The sequence below is a fragment of the Condylostylus longicornis genome, unplaced genomic scaffold (assembly GCF_029603195.1).
Source record: "Condylostylus longicornis isolate FDR11 unplaced genomic scaffold, ASM2960319v2 ptg000162l, whole genome shotgun sequence".
NCBI lineage: Eukaryota > Metazoa > Arthropoda > Insecta > Diptera > Dolichopodidae > Condylostylus > Condylostylus longicornis.
In genome coordinates this window covers 1,325,498-1,348,844 of record NW_026578130.1, presented here as the reverse complement: position 1 = coordinate 1,348,844, position 23,347 = coordinate 1,325,498, and the positions used below count along the sequence as shown (strand labels likewise).

The 23,347-nt window shown below is 21.5% G+C and overlaps 1 protein-coding gene across 1 annotated transcript; it reads left to right on the top strand.

The window, feature by feature from the left end:
* Positions 1–2,077: 2,077 nt before the first annotated feature.
* On the top strand, positions 2,078–21,786 carry LOC129616111 (protein anachronism-like). The gene is made up of 6 exons (XM_055531582.1): positions 2,078–2,319; positions 17,177–17,383; positions 17,491–17,630; positions 18,695–18,943; positions 20,816–20,885; positions 20,992–21,786. Exons 2-6 carry the CDS (start codon positions 17,250–17,252, stop codon positions 21,713–21,715), a joined length of 1,317 nt encoding a protein of 438 aa, XP_055387557.1. The 5' UTR covers positions 2,078–2,319; positions 17,177–17,249; the 3' UTR covers positions 21,716–21,786.
* The last annotated feature ends 1,561 nt before the right edge of the window (positions 21,787–23,347 follow it).

Genomic DNA, 23,347 nt, shown 5'->3' with positions numbered 1-23,347 from the left:
GTTTTTCTTTTATAATTATATTCCTATATAATTTTTTGTATTAGATAAAATTTCAAAATTAAAAAGCACACTTTATTTAGTTCTTCAAAACAAAAAATACCTTGATTATGTTGCATACTCCAATATTCTTGTCTTAAATTTCAACAAAATGTAATTTAATTATACCTTAATTCTAACTTCAATATTATTCAACTAGTAAATTCTATACCCTACAACAATTAAAATAATTTTCAAGCATTTATTAAATTCCAAACCACAAGCAAAAAACAAAAGTACAAATACAAAATTTTACAACACTTCAATTAAAAAATATTTAATAATAGAAAAATTTAATTAAAAAACAAAAAATATAAACCAAAAAAAATTTTTTTTAATACTCGTATCAGCAAAAAACACATGCATTTTTATTAATCATTATTATTTCTGACATTAATCACTATACTACATAACTGTATTGTCATAATAGTAATTATCACGATTAATTTTATTATATTGCTAAAATATTGTAATTATTAATTTTGACAATACGCAAAAATTTTTAACAATAATACGAACACAAATAATAAAAAAATCAAAAAAAAAATACTAAAAATAAAAAATAACAAAAGAGAAAAAAATTAAATAAAAAGTAGCAAGGAAATCAAAAAGTCTACGATACAAAAAAATTTTCTTCTTTGCAGACACAAAAAACAACAATAAAACAAACAAAAATGTTAAAAAATAATAAAAACAAAAACAAAAACAGAAAACAAAAATAACAAATTAAATTTTACTTACACATGTAAAGGTGAAAATTATTGTTTTCTCTTTTTTCTCATATTTTTCTTTTATTTTTCCTGATTTTCTATATACATTTTGTTTCTATACATACACCTATATACAAAATATTCAAATATGTTTATATACATAAATGAATAATGTGAATATAGGTACAAGTACATATCTATTATTATTTATAGTGTATGCATGTTGGATGGTTAGTACTATAGATGAAAATTATTTTAAATGAAAATTTATTTTATACACTCACTTACCTAAATATGTAGACACATTGTATGTACATACAATATTACATATTATGATTAACTATTCTCATACTTTAATATTATTGTATAGTAACATTTTTTTTATCAAATTGTTTCTCAACATTTTTGAATTTGTATCAGATACTTTTTGATGAAGGTAAATAATAATAATTTTTATAGAAAAACAAAAATAACAAAAAAAAAAACAAAAACAACAAGAAAAATAATATTATAAGAAAAATTAAAGAATAAAAACATTTTATATATTTGTACCTACATACATACATATATTTTTATTAATATAAATTTTATGTACTTACGTATGTATGTATATATATTTAAAATATATATATATATATATATATACGAATTTTTTTTTAAATTCATACATCCATCGCAAAAAATTTTTTGTATTTAAGACTTGAAAAGTACTCCGCGCAAATCATTTTACACTTGGCGTTCTTACTGATAGCAACAAATCTCTTGAAATAAAAATAAATACAAAAAAAAGAAAAAAAAATTAAAAAAATAAATTTCAAATTTTGTTTGTTTTGTGTTTGTTTTTTTCAAAAATATTGATAATAAATATCATAAATCAAATCAAAAAATAAAAATAAAATAAAAACTAAATTTTTTTATATTTTTTTCTGAGAAAAAAAAAATTTTTTTTTTAAGAACATTTTTAGCGAAAATTATTCGTATTTTATTGAACTTTTAATAAAATTTTTTGAATTTTATAAATAACAAGTGTACTTTTCTTAAGTGTTGTTTTTTGGATATTTTAAAATAAAAGTGAAATGAAGAAATTTTAAAAGAAAAACACAACAAAAACAATTTATTATAAAAACAAAATAATTAAATTTTATGAAAAACAAATTGAAAAATAAATGAAATTATTCAATTTTGGAAAAATTCGCATATCCCGAATTATTTTCGTAATAATTTTCAATTAAAATTAAAATACTACTGTATTTTGGACTAAATATTTTAAATTGAAAAAAAAAAAAAATTAATTGAAAATGTTTTCAAAATTAATTCTACTATTATTTATAATATACATTAAATATATAATAAAAGTAAAATCATCAAGATTTTTATTTGATGAAAGTTCTGAAATAAGAACAGCACAAATTAATTTAAATGATCCAAATCATCAATCACTTATACAAAATAATTTTAATTTAAGTGCTGATGAAATTCGACGTATTCGAATACATAGTGAACAAAAATCAGTACATGAATCAACCGTACCAAATGATGAAAATGATCGTTTTAAAATATTAAAGGATGATAGGTAAATTTTAGAAAATTTAATTAAAATAATTTTATTTTAAATAATTTATTACATGTATTAATATTTATTTTTAATTAGAAAATTTATTTTATGAATAATTCACATTAGAATTAGAATATCCATAAAATTAAAATTAGAATTAGAATTTCCATAAAATTGAATTTAGAATTTTTGTCAAATGGGTACGTAAATGGGTAAAAAAGACTAAAAATAATTAAAATTAATTAATATTTTTCTAATAATATTGTCACTCTATTATTTTCTAAATATAATTATGAAAATTAAATTAATTATTGAAAAAATTTCTTAAATATTTAATGGGAAAATTTAAAACTAAAATATATTTAGATATTTTTTAAAAATATTCTGTATATAGCAAGAAATCACCAAGCATCCCAGAAGGATTTAGATTATTAAATGAAAAATTTTACAATTATACACAGAAAAAAATAAAAAATCAAATTTCAATATTAAAATTAATTTGAAGGTGACTCCTTGCAAATTGCTATGGAATAAAATTAAAAATTTTTAAGTAATTTTCTATTTAAAAACAATATTTTCAAAATATATTTTGAAAAAAAATTTTCAATTTAATTATTTTAAAATTGCAGTGCTCATATTAATAAAATTTTATTATTTTTGAATGCAATTCAAAAAGCAATTTTTTTTTTTATTTGCAATTGCAATTTATTATTTTATCTAATATTAAAAATTCACAATGTCATTAATAATTTTTGTCAAAAATTTTCCCAAAAAAAAAAAAATATATTATTTTTAGAATATTTTACTATTTTAAAAGAAATTATTGATGGAGAGAAGAAAAAATTGTTAAAATATTTTCTTTTTCATTGCTTGTACATTTTTAGTCTACTAAATATATATATGTAGTTTAAATAATGTAGCACAATAATAATATATAAGATAAATTTAATGGAATATTTTAATAATTTTTAAAAAGAAAATTCATTTTCGTTTGCAATCATTCAATATTTTTATTGGTTTTCAATAAAAACAAAAAAAAATTTTCCACTTGAAAAAGAGCAAAAATGGATTTTTGTTTTCAAAAATAAAATTTTAATTTAAATTTTTTTTTTTTTAATTTTTTTGTTTGATTCAAAACAATTTTGTGAATAATATTTTCTATAAAGAATTTTTATTTGGAAAATATGTTTTACACATTGTTTAAGAGAATGCTGTGCATAAAATTCAGAAAATTGAACTATTCGGATTTTATTTTCCAATCCAAGTTTTTCCAAAACTTAGCGACTCGAAAAAAGTTTAAACAATTAAGAAAAAAATTTCTAATTTAATAACAATAATAAATTTAAAATGAAAAAAATTACTTACTAATTATATTGAAATATTCAATATAGAAAAATATCCAATTAATATTTCTTAGCTTCCATTTTAATATTTAAGTGATATTGAATAATATACATACACACATCTTCATAATAACTATAAAATAATATACTTTTATGACCTTCTCAATTAATTTATCACCATTTCAATAATTTTATTCATTTAAATAGAAGGTTTTATATACTTATTTATAAAATAACAAAAATTGCATAATTTTAGGCAAATTTTTTCAATTACAATTTAGTAATTTAAAATAATTAAATATATTTTTTTTTATCAAAACATGTTTAAATCAATTTTGAGATATTAAGAAAAAAAAATGTCTAAATAAAAAAAAAAGGGGGGAAAATTAATTGGGCCTCTCTATTTCGCTATGTGTAATTATCATATATTTGATCCTATTGAGAAGCTGAGTAATTTTATTAGAAATAGGAAATATTTATTAGAAAAACAGTAAATTCTGATTTGAAAGTGAATAACTAATGAGAAGAAAAAACGAGAAACACGACCTAAGTTGGAAGGCTACACTAAAGATTATAATTGAAAAACAAAAAAAATAGAATTTAATTTACTACTTAGAACTTCGAAACTAAACTATATTAACACTATATTATAAAACTATAAATAAGTAAAATTTTAATTAGCATTTCGAATAATTGACCAAAACATAATCATAAATATTTAGATTTAAACTGAACTAGCAGGTTAACATTTTTGTCATTATCTTCTAAAATATAATTCATATATAATTATCTTAATTTGTACATATTTTGGGTTCAACTGTGACGAGAAATTGACTTACTGGACTTAAGTAGATTTTGCATACTATAATTATACAAAACAAAAAATCATATACCAAATGCATTAAATCATATAATTTATATTCATTAGATCATTCTTGAAATTTTCGAAATACTAGAAAATTAATTCATTACTTAATTAAAGTTAATATTAACTAAATTAATGAATTCAATTAATTTATATCAGTAAAATGTTCATTGAAATGCAAAACATATCAGATTCAATATACACATATGTATGTAAATAAAATACAGGTACACCAATATACATAATATTTATGTACATATAAAATATGTATAGTTAATAATTGTCGAGACATTTTCATTTAATTTTATATTCTTAATTATAATAATATTTTCATACATTGTATAATTTTCCTTTTTGATCCTTTTAATAATGCAAAAAAAAACGCAAAAACAAAACATTTATCATGGTTCGACTGCAATTTTACAATAAAATGAAAAATTTATAAAGAAAACAAAAAGAAAAAATCAAAAGTTTAACTAAACTTTTTTTTATTGTTGTTAATATTCTTGTTGTTTTTTTTTTTATTATTTTAATTTTATAATATTTTAAATATAGAAAGGATTGATTTCCATGTGAATTAAATTAAAAATGTCTCATTTTGTATATATTTGACGTTTTCTATATTATTTTTTATACATTTTTTGTTATTATTTATACATACACTTATACATATATGTACTCTTTGAATTGTTGTTTGTTTTTGTTTGCTATCAACTTCTTGTGTTTTTGAAGTGGTTAACAAGCCTTGTTGGCTTTTGCTATAATATTCCTGTTTTTGTTGTTTTTTTATATTTCATGTTTTTTTATTCTTTCTTGTTATTATTTAACCACAAAATATTTATTTAACAGAGAAGCTGAAGCTGAAGCTGAAAAAAAAAAAAGAGAGAGAGAAGAGAATTGAAAAACTTAAAAAGAAATAAAAATCAAATATAAAAACAAATCAGAGAAAAGAAACAGAAGAAATTCTTAAACGGCATTCAAACCATATTAGTCAGTTATGTATATATTTCCATAGAGAGGCCGTCTAGACTTAAAGACCTTAATTTAGCCGACAATTTATTTATTTTCTTTTTTTTTTGGCTTTATTTTCTCATTTTTTTTTCTATATTATTTTTTATTTCTTTTATTTTTTACGTTTTATTATATTATTTGATATTATTAAATTATGTACAAGTATATGCATGTGTACATGCAACATACATGTTATTACATGTTTTTTTTTTTTTTTTCAATCTGAAATTCACTCAAAAATTTTTAAAAAAACGACATCTGCGGTAAGATTTTTAAAACAACTACATAATAATGTTAAATACCTAAAAAAAAATATGTGAAAAAAACAAACATAAGAACAACAACAATAATCAACACTTAATTCATCAACTGTTCACCAATTTACCACTCACTTCTTTTTCATATTTTTTTTGTTTTTTTGTTCTTTTTTCCTTTTTTTTTCATTTTTATTAATGTCTTTGCATTGGCAATGTCACTGGTAAGTACTTGCACAACAGTGGTATCACATCATACATGTATGTACATTTATGTATGAACGTATAAACATCCACACATGCATATGCGTATTTATAATATAAATATTATGTACAACATTGACATGCTGCCAACTATGTTTCAATTATGTTTTAATTTTTCTTCTATGCTATTTTGTTTTTCTCTTTTCATCATTTTATTTTATATTTTGTTGATTTCTTCTTCTTGTTTTCTGTTTTTTTTTTTTTATTTTAAATTTCAGATGAATGAAAAAATATGTAACTAAGAATTTGACGACGAATAACGACGACAACGACTGACGACATAAGTAAAAAAAAAGAACAAAAACTGCAACAAAAAGCGAACAAACGATAAGCATAACGAAAACGAGACAAGATACAGTAAAGAAAATATTTAAAAACCAAAAATAAAAAAAAAAAACAAGAAAAAAACCTACAAAGAAAAAATATGTATAGTCGGCTGTCTGGGCCATGTCTAGCAAATCCGTTAATGAACTTTTTGTAGGTCGATATGTGTGAGAGTGAAATAATATGAAAAAAGAACAAAAAATGTAGAGAAATATAATCATGTATTGTGCATCTATACAAACATACATAAGTACATATGAATGGATGTATGTACATATGAATGTATAACTAAAGAAAAAAAGAGAGAAAAATCATAACTTTTATGCTCTAAAAATATTCAACATATGTTTTTTATGTCCACTTATATTTTAATATTCTCTAAACTAACTGTGTGTAAATAAAAAATTTATTATGAAAATTATTATGGCATCAGTAATTTTGATCTTAAATAATCTTAAATTTATTTTTTGCAAAAAAGAAATGTTTTAGACACAAGCACAAAATAGACGTACAGCACGGACCAGACAGTTATGGTTGAAAAGGAACGAAATGATACAAGAAATCTGTCCGGTATAAGTAAATCAAGAACAGTGGGCTGTAATTTCATAATGGTTCTCGCCGTAAATTTTACAAATAACATAAGAGCCAAAATGTTTTTCTGCCGGATAGTTGCTATTTCAGGAAAAGCATTAATCAAACTTTTATCTGATAACGTTCTGTCTTGTCAAAATTTGTCAACTTTGTCAAAAATTAAGTAAACTGTCAAGTATTTTACAATTGAGAATACTTTTTGTCTGCAATTTAAGTCTTCTAACCAATAAATGATATAATTTATTTGCCTGAAAGTATGCTATATAATTTGATATAAATAATATTGTTGCATATTATCCATTCATTGTCAATAACATTATCGTATTCACTACAGTCAAAAATATAAAAATAAAAATTACTACTACCTAAATTCCGGACACCCAATATTTTCATTTTTATTTTTTTTTTTGAATTAATGTTGAATAATTTAATGAAAGAAAAATATCTGCTTACTACTTGAGTAACTCTTTTTTTTTTTTCTTATTGTTATTCCTATTTTTTTTATTTCTTTATATTTATACAACAATAATGAACAAGTATACTTGTACATAAATTACAAACTACAATAATAACAACAATAATACTCGATGCTAATAGGAATTGTACTATAATATAGCGTACTATAAAAATATAGTAATATCTACGTCATCAAAAAAGAAAATAAAAAACTCAAAAACAAAAAAAAAAAGAATTTTTTACATTCAGTCGATAATTTTTACAACGTGCAAATTGTATAGGTACATAGAATATCATAAAAATTTTATGCGCGCGAATTAAAAATACGAAAAAACAAAAAAAAAAGCCAAGCATAAAAGTCATATTTTTGTTGTTTTTGTTCTGATTTATTTTTTATGTGTTTTGTTTTTTTTTCTTCTAACCAGACCAGACCAGAAGGTATTTCATATTTTTATCCTGTTCAATTTCTATATTCCCGCATTTCTTTCTCCCACCCCCCCCCCCCCCTCTTTCTCTATTTGAAAAAAAAAACATATGTACTTATTTTCTCAATTAAAAATCTGGCTTAAAATACATTATTTAACATTATGTTTTGCAGGTAGCTAAAATTGTTTGTGTATTATGAATATGTGTGTGCACTCCCATTAATGTAAATATTTTCTTTTTTTAACATCCTTGATAGTTTCAAACATGACATTGTATAAAATTCATTCAAGAGATTTTTATTATTATTATTACTATATATTTTTGGTTTTTTACCCACACATGCATATGCATATCTACATACTTATTACTTTAGTACTGAAATTATTCTATATGAGAGTATAGATGTATGTAAGTAGGAATATAGATACGGGTATAGGTACAAAAATGCAAAAACATAAAATTAATTGCTTGCAAAGAAAAAAAAAAAGACATTAAATTGTAGAAGTTTTACTATTTTAAATGAGTTTTTTTTTATAATTTTCTTCTTATCTCTATGTAATTTAATGATCCTTTACTATGTTAATACATTTATATGTATATATGTAAATACATACTATTGTGTTTGAGAAATATTTGGACGAAAGAGTTGCCATATTTTAGAAAAAACGCATTAAAATATTTTAGTCCTGATTAGAGTGAAATTTTTAAGAATTTTAATATCGTCGGAATCTTATAAAACACCCACGTAACTCTAACGTTAGTATTTTCGAAAAAATAACGTTGTAAATATTACAGGTATCTGCAAATTGACATAAGCGTATATTATTTCAAATGCGTTTTTCTCGAAAATATGTTAGATATAATTCCTAAATACGTAGCCTGACAGTGAGGGTAACAGTGTCGGTGTCGTAACAGTGACGATGACGGTAACTTTGACAGTGACGGTAACGGTGACGATGAAGGTGACGGTAAAGTTGACGGTGATGGTGATGGTAACGGTAACGGTAACGGTGACGGTGACGATTACCGTGATGATGACGGTGACGATGACAGTGACAGTAATTGGACTGTTGCTGTGACGGTAAGGATGACGGTGATCTAGACGAAAACGTTGAAGCTAACGTTGACAATGACGGTGACGGTGAATCGGACAGTGATAGGGCCGTCTACGGTGATATAACGGGGACGATTACGATGAGTGATGGTAATATAACATGAAATGTTCACAAATTTTATAGTAACTTTTTGTTTTTGCAATATGGCAACAATATTAATGATTTTATTAGAATTTTTCGAAAACATTATAAATTTGCATTAGAAATCATTTAAGTTTATATTTTTTTTTTCCTAAATATTAAAATTAAAATAATATTTTTTATTTCTTATACAAAACACAAATACACATTGTAATTTTAGGTCAATTAAATATAAAATCAAATTATAGTTCGTACCCATATAATTTAAAAGTAATTTTTTATTGGAAGAATGATTTTTTATAAAAATAACAAGGTATTTATTATTAAAACTATAATAAAATGCAAAATAAGTACACAATGTATAAAAATTTTTCTATTATTTATATTTTAAAACTTATAATTATAAACTTAAATTAAATGAGAGGAAAAAACAATAAGTATGTATAAATAAAAATTTTCTCAATGGAAAACCAAAACAAAAAAAAAAATTCTCATAATAAAGTCTAAGTCCGTCCAGTACAGACATTATTATTATTTTATTATTATTATTATAAAGTTAATATAAAAAAAAAACAAGAACAACAAGAAATGCATAATAAGAGAAAAAAAATAAATAAAAAATAAATTGAATGCAAGAAAGAATATTAGAAAGAGGTCTGGCACAATTAATGCAAATAGGACATGCAAAAAAAAAATTAAAAAAAAAAAAAAAATAATAAAAAATTAATTTTTTATTTTTTTCCTTTCTTATTTTTTTATGGTGGTTTACCACAAGCATAACATTTTGTTTTTATATACCCAGACCCAGACACTCAGATTAAATTCATCAAAAATAATCAATTCATCATCAAAAAAATCAACATCATTTAATGAGTATAGGTAAAAAAAAAACAAAAACTAAAACAAAAAAAAATGCAATGAATGATTTTTATTTTTTTTTTTGTTTTTGTTGTTATTTTTTTTTTATTTTACGAATAAAGATTCTTACAATGTAGAACGCAGACTTTTGCATTTTTTTTTTATTTATTTATTTATTTTTTAATGAAATTTTTTTTATTTATTATTTTTTTTGACTAGACTTAAATTTTATATTTTTGTTTCTTATACATTAATACATTCAAATTTTATATGTATGTACATATATATGTATATCTGTGCATATAAGTGTTTTTGGTGTTTTTCTTGCCATGTTTCGTTATTTTTTTGTTTTATTATTTTTTTTTTATTCTTGTTTTTCTGTTATATGATCTGTCTATCATATTTTTTTTTTTAGTGTTATAATTTTTGATTTAAATACCTTTTCATATTAAAAATGCACAACAAAAATTTTTATTATAAAATATACCTTATAGTTGTAAATATACCTGCATTTATAACATTATATACATATTATATTTATTAATAATAATAATATTAAAATATATAAAAAAAAATATATAAAATAACAACAAATTTATTCAGGTTATTTAAAAAAATATGACAGAAAAAAAAAATAAAAATAATAAAAAGCTCCAGACTATCGAGAATTCTAGACAAAATTTTAATTTAAGATAATACGTTACATCGTATATGAAAAAAAAAATTGTCTTAAACGACAACGATCTAATAATATTTTATAAAAGATATCATACATATTATACGTATATATTTGAATTTGAAAGACATTATCAAGGGCAAATGTTTTAAAATAACTAAGTGCATTTTTATTATTATTACAATTATAATTATATATTGTAATGTATACAAACATACTTACATACATCAAACGTGATTCTATTCTATTAAGAATTTTATAGAAATTAAAATGATTGTTATATTTATTGTACTTATATACTTAGAATAAAATTTATTTTATTTACATTCTTAATTTTAGGTTAACGTCCCACCTTGATTAATATAATGTAGTGCAAGCCAATGCTTAGAAAATTTTATTATATTAATATTATATACATAGTGAAAGTTATTACTAAAATTTATTACAGTTCAAGAAAATATATATTTTAATTTCTTTCAATTTTTGTAATATTTTATTAAGTAAAATTATTTGTTATTCTTACAGTCTCATCTGGCTTTTTTTTTACTCACTTTTTATTCACTTTTAAATTAGAATTCTCGGCTTTTATAATGAATATTTCATTATTCCAATAAGATTACTAATTTTTACAATTAGATTTTTGCATTTTTTCTCAAATTATCGATTGAATGTTTCTCTCTGTATATAATATTTAAGAAAAAACAATAATACGCAATTCGGAAAAATTCTTCTCACTCGAAAATTACATTATACAAATACATGCTAGTTACTCACTTTCCTCTTGCTGGCCGATTTAAATAGCGAATTAGACGATCAGACTCTTATAATTTGTTAAACATTTACTAAACATTGCGTAGCTACAGTAAACATACGTGAATTTTTGAAAATTTAAATATATACCTCCACATTAGAGTGGAAATATTGTAAGTCCAATTTGTTCTCAAATTATTTCTTAATTTATCAATTAAATTTATTCTAAATTTCCTAGATATTTCCAATACGCAGTTAAGAAATTTAAGGGTATAAATTTAATTTTATGCTACGATACGAATGCATATTCACTAATAATTCATGAAGTTAATGCTACAATTAGATAAGTTGCATTTATTGGTTTAGAGACATAGTCTTTTAAAAATAGAAAATTTAGCAAATACAAATAATTTATCATAAAGATATCTAGTTTTGGCATTATCATTTTCAGATATTTAAAACACTTTTAAGCTTAAATATTGGTGACAGATAAAAGAAAATTTGATTTTATAAAGCCTAAGTTAATTTTCTAAAAATATAAAATTTTCGAGTTACCTAGTTGTAGTATTAACCTCACAAATTCATTAAATTATACTGATATTTCTAACAATTTTTCTTTCTAAACAACGCGTATTATACCCACATCGTATGCAAAATTTTTCAAACACATTCTTGTATTACAATAGTTTAAAAATCATAATTGTATATATTTAATGTTTTCAATTATTACAATCAATTAAAAATTAAAGTGAATGCCCACTTATAAAAATAATTGTTTATGCTTTACTTATGGCATAATAAGCATTAATAAAACTACTCAAATTTTCATTTCATATTATACCTAAGTATATATACCTGAGTTATATGAGAATAAAAGTTAAAATATCCAAAAGTAAGTGCAATTGTACACCTGTATTAAAAATAAAAATTTTTGTTTTTTTTCTTTTTTGCAACCCCTTATAACATATTTTACTCAATTAATTAATTAACGTACAGTACCATAATAAAATGTGCACATTTCATTGTGCTCAAGTATTGTTGTGCCACTTTAATATTTTGAATAGTGTGTGTTTTAAAAGAATATTTGTGTTTTCTTAATATTTCCTATAATAAATACCAGATTTTTTTTTTTGATTAAAAGTTAAGATTTTGAATTAAAAATTAAAAGGGTCAAAAAACTTCCTATTTAATATTATTGAATAGAACTACTTTAAAATACTTAAAATTAACTTTATAACAATAAGCATCTAGTAGTTCCTTTTATTAATTTTTGACACACAAAATAAATTTCAATTATTTTACCCCCTCAGAGTTCATGATATTTAGTCAACAAAAAAAGAAAATTATTGTGATCTATTCTCAAACTTTTATAATGAATTTTTCTATTAATAAATAGAAAATTATTATTAATTTATTTTATTTAAAAATTTTTTATAATTCCCAGAATCAACAAGTTCCCAGAATTGAATACCCAATAAATAAAAATTTGGATAAATTACCTTCGTACTTAAAAATAATTGTGATAATAATTTTATTATTTTTATTAATAAGACAAGCCTACTTGTGATCATAATCAAAAACTGCGTAAGTCCAATTAAACTGCTTTTCATTTTATTTCTAATTGGCAAATTTCTATACAGTTTATCTGATATCGTGCGAAAATTCTGTTACTTGGTTTTCAATTCACTAAGCCGAACTTGACAATTTCTAATAAAATAATTTATTAGTTTAATAGAAAATGCTGTCAAAATTTTATTAGAATTACATATTTTAGTGTATATATAATTTAAACTCAATTTATTCAAATTTCGTTATTTTTGAATTACCACATATTTTCGCTTTATTCCACAGATTTCATTGAAAATGAAAAGCTTAAAAAGAAAAAGGGCGTACATATTATTATTATTAATTTAAATTATCACTAGTAAACAATTTTAGCACATTTGCAACAAAATTAGAAAAAAGTATTTACTTATTAATTTCACTCTGCCAGATTAGCTGTCCGTCATTATTAAACTATTATTATAATTTATCCTCCTGTCAAAATTTTAATTTCAATTTTCGACCTCTTATTTTTCTAACACGGTAAAATTTCTTTTTTGAAATTTCTAAAAAATTTAAAAAAAAAACCAATGGTAAATTCTTCTAATTAACAGTCAAATTCGACCATTTTTTGAATTTTGGCTTTCATCCTAAAAATATGCAATAAATATTGTATATTATAATATAACATTTATTGCACGTAAAAAATTAATTTAAAGACAGAGTAATAAAAACAGTGTAATAAAAAAAAAACGAGTGTAATTTTATTAAGTGAAATGTGCTACTTTACAAAACATTATTCTAATTCGAATTTATCACTATGGCTATGTATTCATTGACATATGTAGTCACTTTCAAAAGGTCAATCTCAAAATTTTCTATTAGTACATGGGAAACTTTTTTAACTTTATTAAATTTTATAATAGGCAAAAATAAAAATATCCTGTTTAATTTTCTTTTTTTACTTTTTGTCAAAAAAAAAAAATTAAATTTTACTTTCTTTATTAGAAAATAACATAAAAATTTAATAAAATTTTATTTAAATTAAGAAAAGAAAAATTATTTTTTTTAAGGTGTCATTTCCTACTTAACTACCCACAATACATACATACCTACATATAAAATAAAATTTACGAGACTCTTTATTGTGCGTGCGTATTAAAATTTACACATAATTTAATTTTCTCTTCTATACGCATATTCTCTTCATCTATTATAGTCTAGGAATTTTTGCCCAAATATTTTTTATTTTATTTTTTTTGTTTTCTTTTTGCAAAATTTAAATTAATAGATTTATTCAATTGCAAATAAAATTTACTTATACGTAATTCATAAGGCTATGTATTACATACGTGTGTATGTATATTACATTTTAATTTGACGATCAAGAGCATCACAAAACCCGTAATTGAATGTAAAAAAAATAATAAACACACATACTTTATTACTTTTTAAAATAAATATATAAATTTAAATTAATAAAAATGAATATAGAAATTGTGATAAAATTTAAATTGAATAAAGTTAATTGTTGGATAATTTCAAGGATAAATTAAATTACTTAGAAAATTTCTTATGATTAATTGAAACAAACTCAATAACAATCTTCATTTAATAAAATAATTTTAAATATTTCAAAAATAATAACACTAAAGCGCGAAATTTTTGTTATTTTCGAAAAATTTCGGAAAAATTTCGCTCCTAATATTTCAAAACACTTCATTATCGTATTAATTATTATGCATATACAGTCGAACACACTTATATTCAACACGCATGTAAGCGCCTTTATATGCATTGAATTTTTTTCTAATCAAATAGGGAGTGGATAACACAGCATAACGGATACAAACAAAAAAAAATAGTGCCCGAAAGAGTGTGCATACAAGAGTTTTTATAAAATTAAGCTATTCTTCATGCCTCTGTAACTCAGTTGGTAGAGCGTCCGCCTAGAAAGCGGTAGGTCACTGGTTCGAGTCCAGTTCGAATAGAAAAATTTTTTAATTAATTTTTCTGCCTTTAACTCGTTCCTTTGATTACGTCATCCATCTGTTCTGTAGTTGCATGAAGAAATTTCCATTAAGTTAAATTATTAGTGTAATAAGCACATTACTTATTAATTTCACAACTATAATGTTGTATTAGTAAAATTCATAATATTCTTTGATATTAATTCCGACATTTACGACAATTAATATTTAATATACATTAAGAAAAAATAAACACTATTATAAGAGTAAAATATTATAACAGTAAAAATATGAAAAGAGATGATAGAAGAGAAAATTTCTTTTGAGCTTTAAGTGAAATGGTATATAAAACAATTTAATGATGGTAATTAAAAGAGACAAAATACTGTTATGCATGTAATATGCGTGCGTATATACACATATTATACTCATATGCAATTCCTGCAATTCCTGAATTTATTTCACATATATGCGCGAATAATATAATTTAAAAATATAAATTCTATAGTCTATTCTATCAGATCATATGCATTTTTTATAATTTTTATTAATTAATAATGAAGAACTTTATCTATATTAATTTGTACACTATAAAGACACTTATAGGTTATGCTTACTGTCTGATGTTTGACGCGGTAGTGTTATAATTATTTTTCTTTCTTTTAAATGATTTTTTTGTTTTTTGTTTATTTATCGCTATACCAGTTTTGTTGTTTTAATTTTCATCTTTTATCTTTCATCTTAATATTTATATATAAAAATTCATCTACGTACATATGTAGGTACCATTATGTATAAAATATGTGTTTCAAAATATCACATTCCATTTAGTCTAACGTCTGGACTTAAAAGATCTTTTATGACGTGCACACTATAATAATGAATAACAATTTATATAATTATATCATGTACATATATATTTCTATATAATATTAATATATAAAATGTATAATAGTAGAAATTCAAATATTGTGAATGAATAATATTGCTTGCTGCCAATATATAAAAAAAAAAAAATTATATAAGGCATAAGTACATTAAATATGAAATGACTGCGAAAAATGAATAAAACTTGAGTTTTAAAATTTTTTTCATTCATGTTTTGTTTTTTCTTATTTGTAAATTCTTTTTTATGCTTTACTTGTATTTTAGTTTGTTTTTTTTTTTCTTCTTCTCTTTTCTTACATTCAAATATTTAGTAGGTATGTGTTTAAATGTTTGACAAAGTCTAGCCGTCTGTGGGCTCTATATAATTTTTATTTCTTTTCATTTTCTGTGGTTTCAGTTGTTTTTTTATTTTATAATTTTGTATCAAGTTAGACGGATTTTATAATAGTAAGAAAAAATAATGAAAACAAAAAATAATTTATTTTTGTATATTAAATTATATTTTATATATGTAATTATAACATTGTATACATAAAGATTAATATGCGATATATGCGAAAGAATTTACCGCAAAAGTTATGTTAAAATTATGCATTTTACGCTTAGTGGCTTTTTTGTGTATTTGTATGTATGTGTAGAGAAAAATTATAGAACAAAAAGGGTAAACTAAATGAGAGGCGCCTAATTGAATAAAATCACACTTGATTTATCTTAATTACCTTCCTAATATAAAAATGTTGTAAATATTCTTTTATATAAAATCATAATTCTATATTTATATATAATATGCACTTATATGTCAGTATTTAAATAATAAGTAGGTAAATGAATATTAAAAAGCATAATGAAATTTAATTGTTATCAAATTACCAATTTAAAGAGAATTATTTGAGAATTACGATAAGTTAAAATAAAATATGAAATAATAAAGTGGTTATTGTTTTGTAAAACCGAGATTATGCACTAGGGTAATTTCAAAGTATTTAAATAAGAAAATTAAAAATAGAAAATAAATTGCATAAATTAAGGAGCTTGAGTTATTTTTTGCATTATTATAATAATTTTTAACATTACATTATTGTATGTAATGTTAAAAATTTACATTAAATATTTACATTTAATACATTATTTACAATAATGCAAATTTAATCTATGTATTTAAGGGTATATAACATTCTAAACGTACTTGTATAACACTTTCAACTAACTACATCATTTTTTCGAAAACGAGTAATTCAGAAAAGTAATTACGCAGAATTATCTCGGTAGATGGCATTGCATATATTCAATATTTTCAATATCTGCAATACCTTCTAATTTGTTATATATATATATATATATATATGTAGTTTGACTAAATCCTGACATATTCTTAATAATAATTTATTACCAAACTAATGCTGTTTTGCTAATTTTATTAAAAATATTATTTTATTTTGAATTTATTTTCAAAAACTATAGGAAAGAAAACATTCGTAATAAATTATTTGATATACGTGAAAAAATTTCTCCACCCGAAGAATTAACACATGAAATGGCAGCATATCCATCATGTAATCAAAATAATGAAACACAATGGTTACATGAAAATAATATAACAGTAAAATTTTCGGCATCATTTTTCGTAAGAGATGAAAAAAATTTATATTTGGATACAGCAGTTTTAAGGTAAATAAATTTAAAACATACAAACTCTATATTTTTCTTTAATTTTATAAAATTTTATAATTACTAAAAAGAATAAAATAATAATAAAAAAAAAATTTATTTTACAGATTATATAAATTAAATCCTCATAATACAACAAATAGAACAACAAGATCAGCTGAAAGTAATGATTGTGATCAACCACCGATGGACGCACAAATACGTGTTACAGTATCAACAATACAAGCACATCGTAGAAATAGAAGAGGTAAAAATAATATAAACATTTTGAAAAAAAAAAAATTGATTACGTTTCTCACTAAAAATTAATTAAAGATTAAAAATTTGTTATTGTACTCGTATTTAAACTAGCCGAATACATGGTCCAAAATATTTTCAACAAAACACATATTTAAATATAAATATTCGTATTTTACCTATATGATAGTAAAATACATATACAGTATACAAAAAAAAAAAATAGAAAACAAATTGATAGAGAGCATTTTGATGACTGACACGAGATACACTTTATTTTTTATCAAAGAAATATGAAAAAAAAAATTAATTATAGTTCAATAGGCCTTTAAATTTTCTTTTTGTTTTGTTTTTTATTCGAGATTTCTAGACCGTATATAAATAAAAATCTAATCACGCATAATTCTAATTTTAATACGAAAATTTTAATCTGTATACTCGTGCAAATTTTAATATACACAAAATAATGATGGTGAAAATTGCCAAAATATTTTGTCAAAATGTTACTCTCACTCATTTCACAAAAATATCACTCTCACAATAACCAATATCACACCTGTGTTTTTCTCATCGAAAAAGAATAAAAGAAAAAAAAACGAGAATCAATTATTCGTATATTCTGAATATATTATAATAATCGAGTAAAATTACAAATTACAAGTGAGAATAAGAAGAATGTCATACCTACTCATATCTCAAATTAATGGAAATTAGTGAGTCGGTCACCGGCCTCGTCGGTTTAAACGCAATTTAAATACATTGTTCTCGAAAATAATAAATTTAGTTCACTTTATAGTTTTGTATATTACGAAATTGTAATTACATACTGAGAGGAGAAATTGAGCATTCTAAATTTGACAGAAAAAAGAATTAAAAAAGTGGCACAGAAGAAGTGAGATTAAAACATACACACGTATAGTTTTAAAATTCAAGATAATTTACAAAATACTTTTTCCAAATTTAATTTAATAATATGCAATTAATTAACAAAATATATACAAAAACAAATTATTTATTTTCTCTCTCTCTCTCTCTCTTGTTTTTTTTTTTTTTTTAAATTATTTACATATACAGATAGAAAAAAACGTATTTGTAATACAGTTATGTTAAATAGTTCACATCGTGGTTGGGTTGAAATTGATGTTAAACGTGCTATTAATATATGGGATAAATTTGATAAACAATCACATGATCAAAATCATAATAATACAAATGATAGTAAACCAGTTATGGTTGGATGGTTAACAATTGAAGTACATGATGAAGAAGAGAGACCATTAAAACCTGGATTATATTTCGAGCCGCCAAAATGCTCGCAGGCATGTAAGTGTGTGGTGTTCAAGTTTGATATTTGCTAACTTTACTAAAAAAAACCAAACAAAAAAAAATAAATAGAAAAAATATAAAAATAATATTATTCATTTTTTATATTTTTTTTTTTCATTTTCTTTATTTCTATGTTCATACACACAACAAAAAAAAAATAAAAACGTGTATATAAATAAATAGGTATTATAAAAATTAAATTTTCATTTTCATATACAACATAATAATATATTCTCCTTATACTCTCTTATACATAATATACAAACATATGATATACTATTTCTTGCATAATATACAATTATTATTAACATACGGGAGACATAGATTTATAAAGGGTTTTCAATTCTATTCCTATGGTGGTCTATGGTGATTTTTTTTTTTTTTGGAAAAGAATAATCTGAAATTAAATTCAAGAAGGAAAACTTCAAAACCATATACATAATTTCTAAAATATACGTATAACAAAAATATATAATAAAAACGAAAATTTTGTTTAAATGTATTGTAGGTGGTCCGTAAGAGAAATATTTGAATTATTTTGCATAAAATACTTACATAAGCATAATATATATGTATAGTTTAAATTAAATTCCCCTCACTTTTTATTTAATATTATTGATCTAAAATTACAAAATAAATAAAATATAGTTTAAAAATGTCATTAAACTAAATTAAAAACGGAAATTGTAGAACAGAATTTTTAAAACAAAAAATTTTTCGCACGAAATTTTCGCTGCATATCACATGAAAAACAAAAAAAAATCATTTATATTTTTGTTTATTTAGGAAAAAACATTTATTTACGCATTATTAATTTCTTTAAGAATAGTATATTCATTCTATACTATATTATGAGTTTAAATATTAGAATATTTTTTAGCAAAAAAAATAATTTTATACTCATATTTCATAGAATGTAATGAAAATCCATAAACCATGAAAAAAATATTTGAAATAGGAGTGAATATAAGTACACCTATCACTTATTTTCATATATTATGTAAAAATAACAATATAAACTTCGAAATACAAAACTTATAAACATTATTTAGGAATAGAACAGTTTAAAATTAAAATTAAATACAATAGTATTTTCTTTATACATGATGCAAACGAAAATATTACTATTGTAAACATAAAATGAACAATAATTCTTGTCATGCAAGTATAATTATAGGATTATTTTAATCAAAAGAAACCCGTTAACAAAATATTATGAGTAGTTTCTCTTTTATACGAGTATATTTTGAGAATTATAGGCAAAATATTGTTCTCAAATAATGAGATTTTTGTTTTTTCATTATGAGAAATCATATAATATATATATATGAGTGATATAAATTAAATGTTGGGTAAGCTGGCTGTTATTTGTTAAGAGTGAAAATATTAACAATTTATTACTAAAACAAGTATATATCTAAAATTAATATTATAGGTTTTAATGTTGAATTTTTAATTTTCATGTTTTTTTTTTTTGTATATTTTTCAATTAAAAAAACAAATTTGCTGCATGCATTTATTAAACCACCTAATATTTGAGAAAATTGTGTGTGAATTTTTTTTTTTTTTGTATTATAATCTTTATTAAAAATTATATATATATGTGTGTATATATATAAATAAACTTGCGTCTTTTTATTATTATTAGCACACTAATAAATGCTCAAATTTATTAAACACATTTATAACACTTACATAACAATAATATTTATTGCTTTCTTTTCTCATTGTTTTTCACTATATAATATTTTCACCCACAATGAGTGCTTTTTTTTTATATTTCATTAAAATTATTGCTTCACAGCTCTCATATTAATTTTTATTAATAAAAGAAAATTTTTTTTTCATATTTTATTAAAATATATATAGATCCAGCGTTACCCTGGAATGCGTACCGGATATACTATACTACTCCAGCTGATATGGAGAAAGTGCCAAAGTATGTTAATTATATATACAATAAATTTTAAATAATATTTTAATATTTTAATTAAAAAAATATTAAATTATTATTATCATTATTTTAATTGTTATATAATAAATAGGTCACCAAGGCTCGATGTAAAATTAATTGATTTACGTGGTTTAAGAAGTTCAACACTTAAAAGATCAAGAACACCATTAGATTTTAATGCATTCGATTATTTAAATTTTGATCAATCATATACACAAACAGATTGTAATCAAACACATATACATCATCATCATGGACATCATAATATTGCTAATGAACATGAATTTAATCATCATAATAATAGTGTTAATCCTGAAGATATTTTATATTATGCTGACAAAAAATTAAATGCAACTGCTAAAAAACGTATTGATGAAATATTATTTTCAACAGTATCAGCATTAGCACCATATGTTTCATCAGCACAATATGAAAAATTTGAAAATTCAGGATCAACATCATCATCATCATCATCGATGCCATCATCATCATTATCATCATCATCATCGTTAGAATCAAAACATCATATAAAAAGGCATATATTAAATCAACAAATTCAACAACATTTACAACAACAACAACAAAGGCAACATAATCATCAGCAACAACAACAACAACATCATCATGAACATCATAATCATAATCGAAATAATGGACGACGTCATATTAGACAGAAACGTCAAAATAATATTTCAAATACTAATAAGAAAATTAATTTAAATTCAAATACAGGTAAAAATAGTTTAAATAACGATGATTATAACAGTATAATTAATAACAGTACATCAATACTTATGAGAAAATTAAGGCAATAATTTTATTGCATATTTGTTTTACTTTTTTGTTTTTATTTTCATTTTTTTTATTTTGTTATAATTTGATGGCATATACTACTTAAAAAAATATAATAATTAAAATTAATTTTAAAAATAATTTATAAAATAAAATACTAATTATAATTATTTTAGTATATAGCTATACTAGATGTTTTTAATTCTATATATCAAAATATTTCAACAATATTGAAAAATCTATATTGCTTGAAATAAATTTCTGGAAAAATAAAAAAAAAAAAATTGAAAAATTATTATAATTTCTTAACGCCATAATTAATACATTTTCCAAAAATATATTTATGCCCCATTATCACACTATACATGTTATATGGAATTAAAGCATCTTTGGCAAATAAACATGACCTACATAATTCATAATGTGAAGATGTTATTTAACCACATCTTCAAACTATATATAAATATTTAATTTTTAGAATACTTATAATAAATATTTAAAATTTTAAAATAAACCTACATATAAATAAATTAAATATGTAAAACAAAAATATAAAACATATCAAATTTAAAATTAAACAAAAAAAAATATTGTTCAAAGTTTAAGCATCATACTAAATTAATAAAAAAAAAAATAAGTAAAATAATTGTTAAATAATTAATAAAAAAAAAATTAAAATTAATAATAGAAAGTTCATTTTGAAGCAAAAAACAAAAGAAAATGCTCAATTATTTACAGCAACAAAAAAAAACTCAAAAATAATAATAAAAATAAATAAATTTTACTCTCTCAATGACACATTATAAATAAACGTAGGTAACAAAAATTCAATTCAAAATATCGATATTAAATAATTAATAATTAAAAAATAATTTTTAATTTTAGATAATCCTTAATATTTTATTATTTTTAATTATTATTAATTATAATTAAATAATAATTACTATAAGATGCATTTGTACTTCTACAACACATTAATAATATTAATATTATTAATTATCAAAAATACACTCTGTTCCGTATTCTACAAAAAAAATTCTCTGCAATCGCACTACAAACTACTACGCTACATTTTTTTTTCGTAATGAGCGTAGTGATATTCAATATAATTAATTTAATTTTGAGTGGAATACAGAAGAGAGTAGAACAGTATAAAATAACACATAAATTTTAAATTGTATTATAGTGAGTAACCGTTAATTGAGAATTACGTAAACGTACCAGATGTATAAAAATAAAGTTGACAGAAATTTAAAAAACAAGAGAGATTTTAAAATACAGTACGGTTGAACGCGACTCGCATTTCACGAATTTAAATGAAATTAAAAAATGAATTAAAAAAAGAGTTGAGAGTGATAAGAGTTGAGAGTGTGAGTTGAGAGTGAATAAATGTTAATAAAATAATATAAAATTAGCAATTTAATAATATTTTCAATTACTATACAAACCGGATTTAGAAGGTTTCATGTCAAACTTAATTCATACGCGAAATAAACTTTATTCATACAAATATTTCAAACATATCAAAACTTTAATAAAATTTTAACAAAATTTTATTAAAACAAACAAATCTATTACGTTATGTACCAATGTTTAATAGTATAAACCCTGACTAATAATACATACATATATATACACAATATTATACTATACAA

What these genes read in the sequence shown, in the direction of transcription:
- LOC129616111 (XM_055531582.1), top strand. Translation starts at nt 17,250, where the DNA reads ATGGCAGCATATCCATCATGTAATCAAAATAATGAAACACAATGGTTA. An exon ending in ACATCGTAGAAATAGAAGAG is followed by an intron (nt 17,631 to 18,694) that starts GTAAAAATAATA and finishes TTACATATACAG; the next exon opens with ATAGAAAAAAACGTATTTGT. An exon ending in GATATGGAGAAAGTGCCAAA is followed by an intron (nt 20,886 to 20,991) that starts GTATGTTAATTA and finishes TATAATAAATAG; the next exon opens with GTCACCAAGGCTCGATGTAA.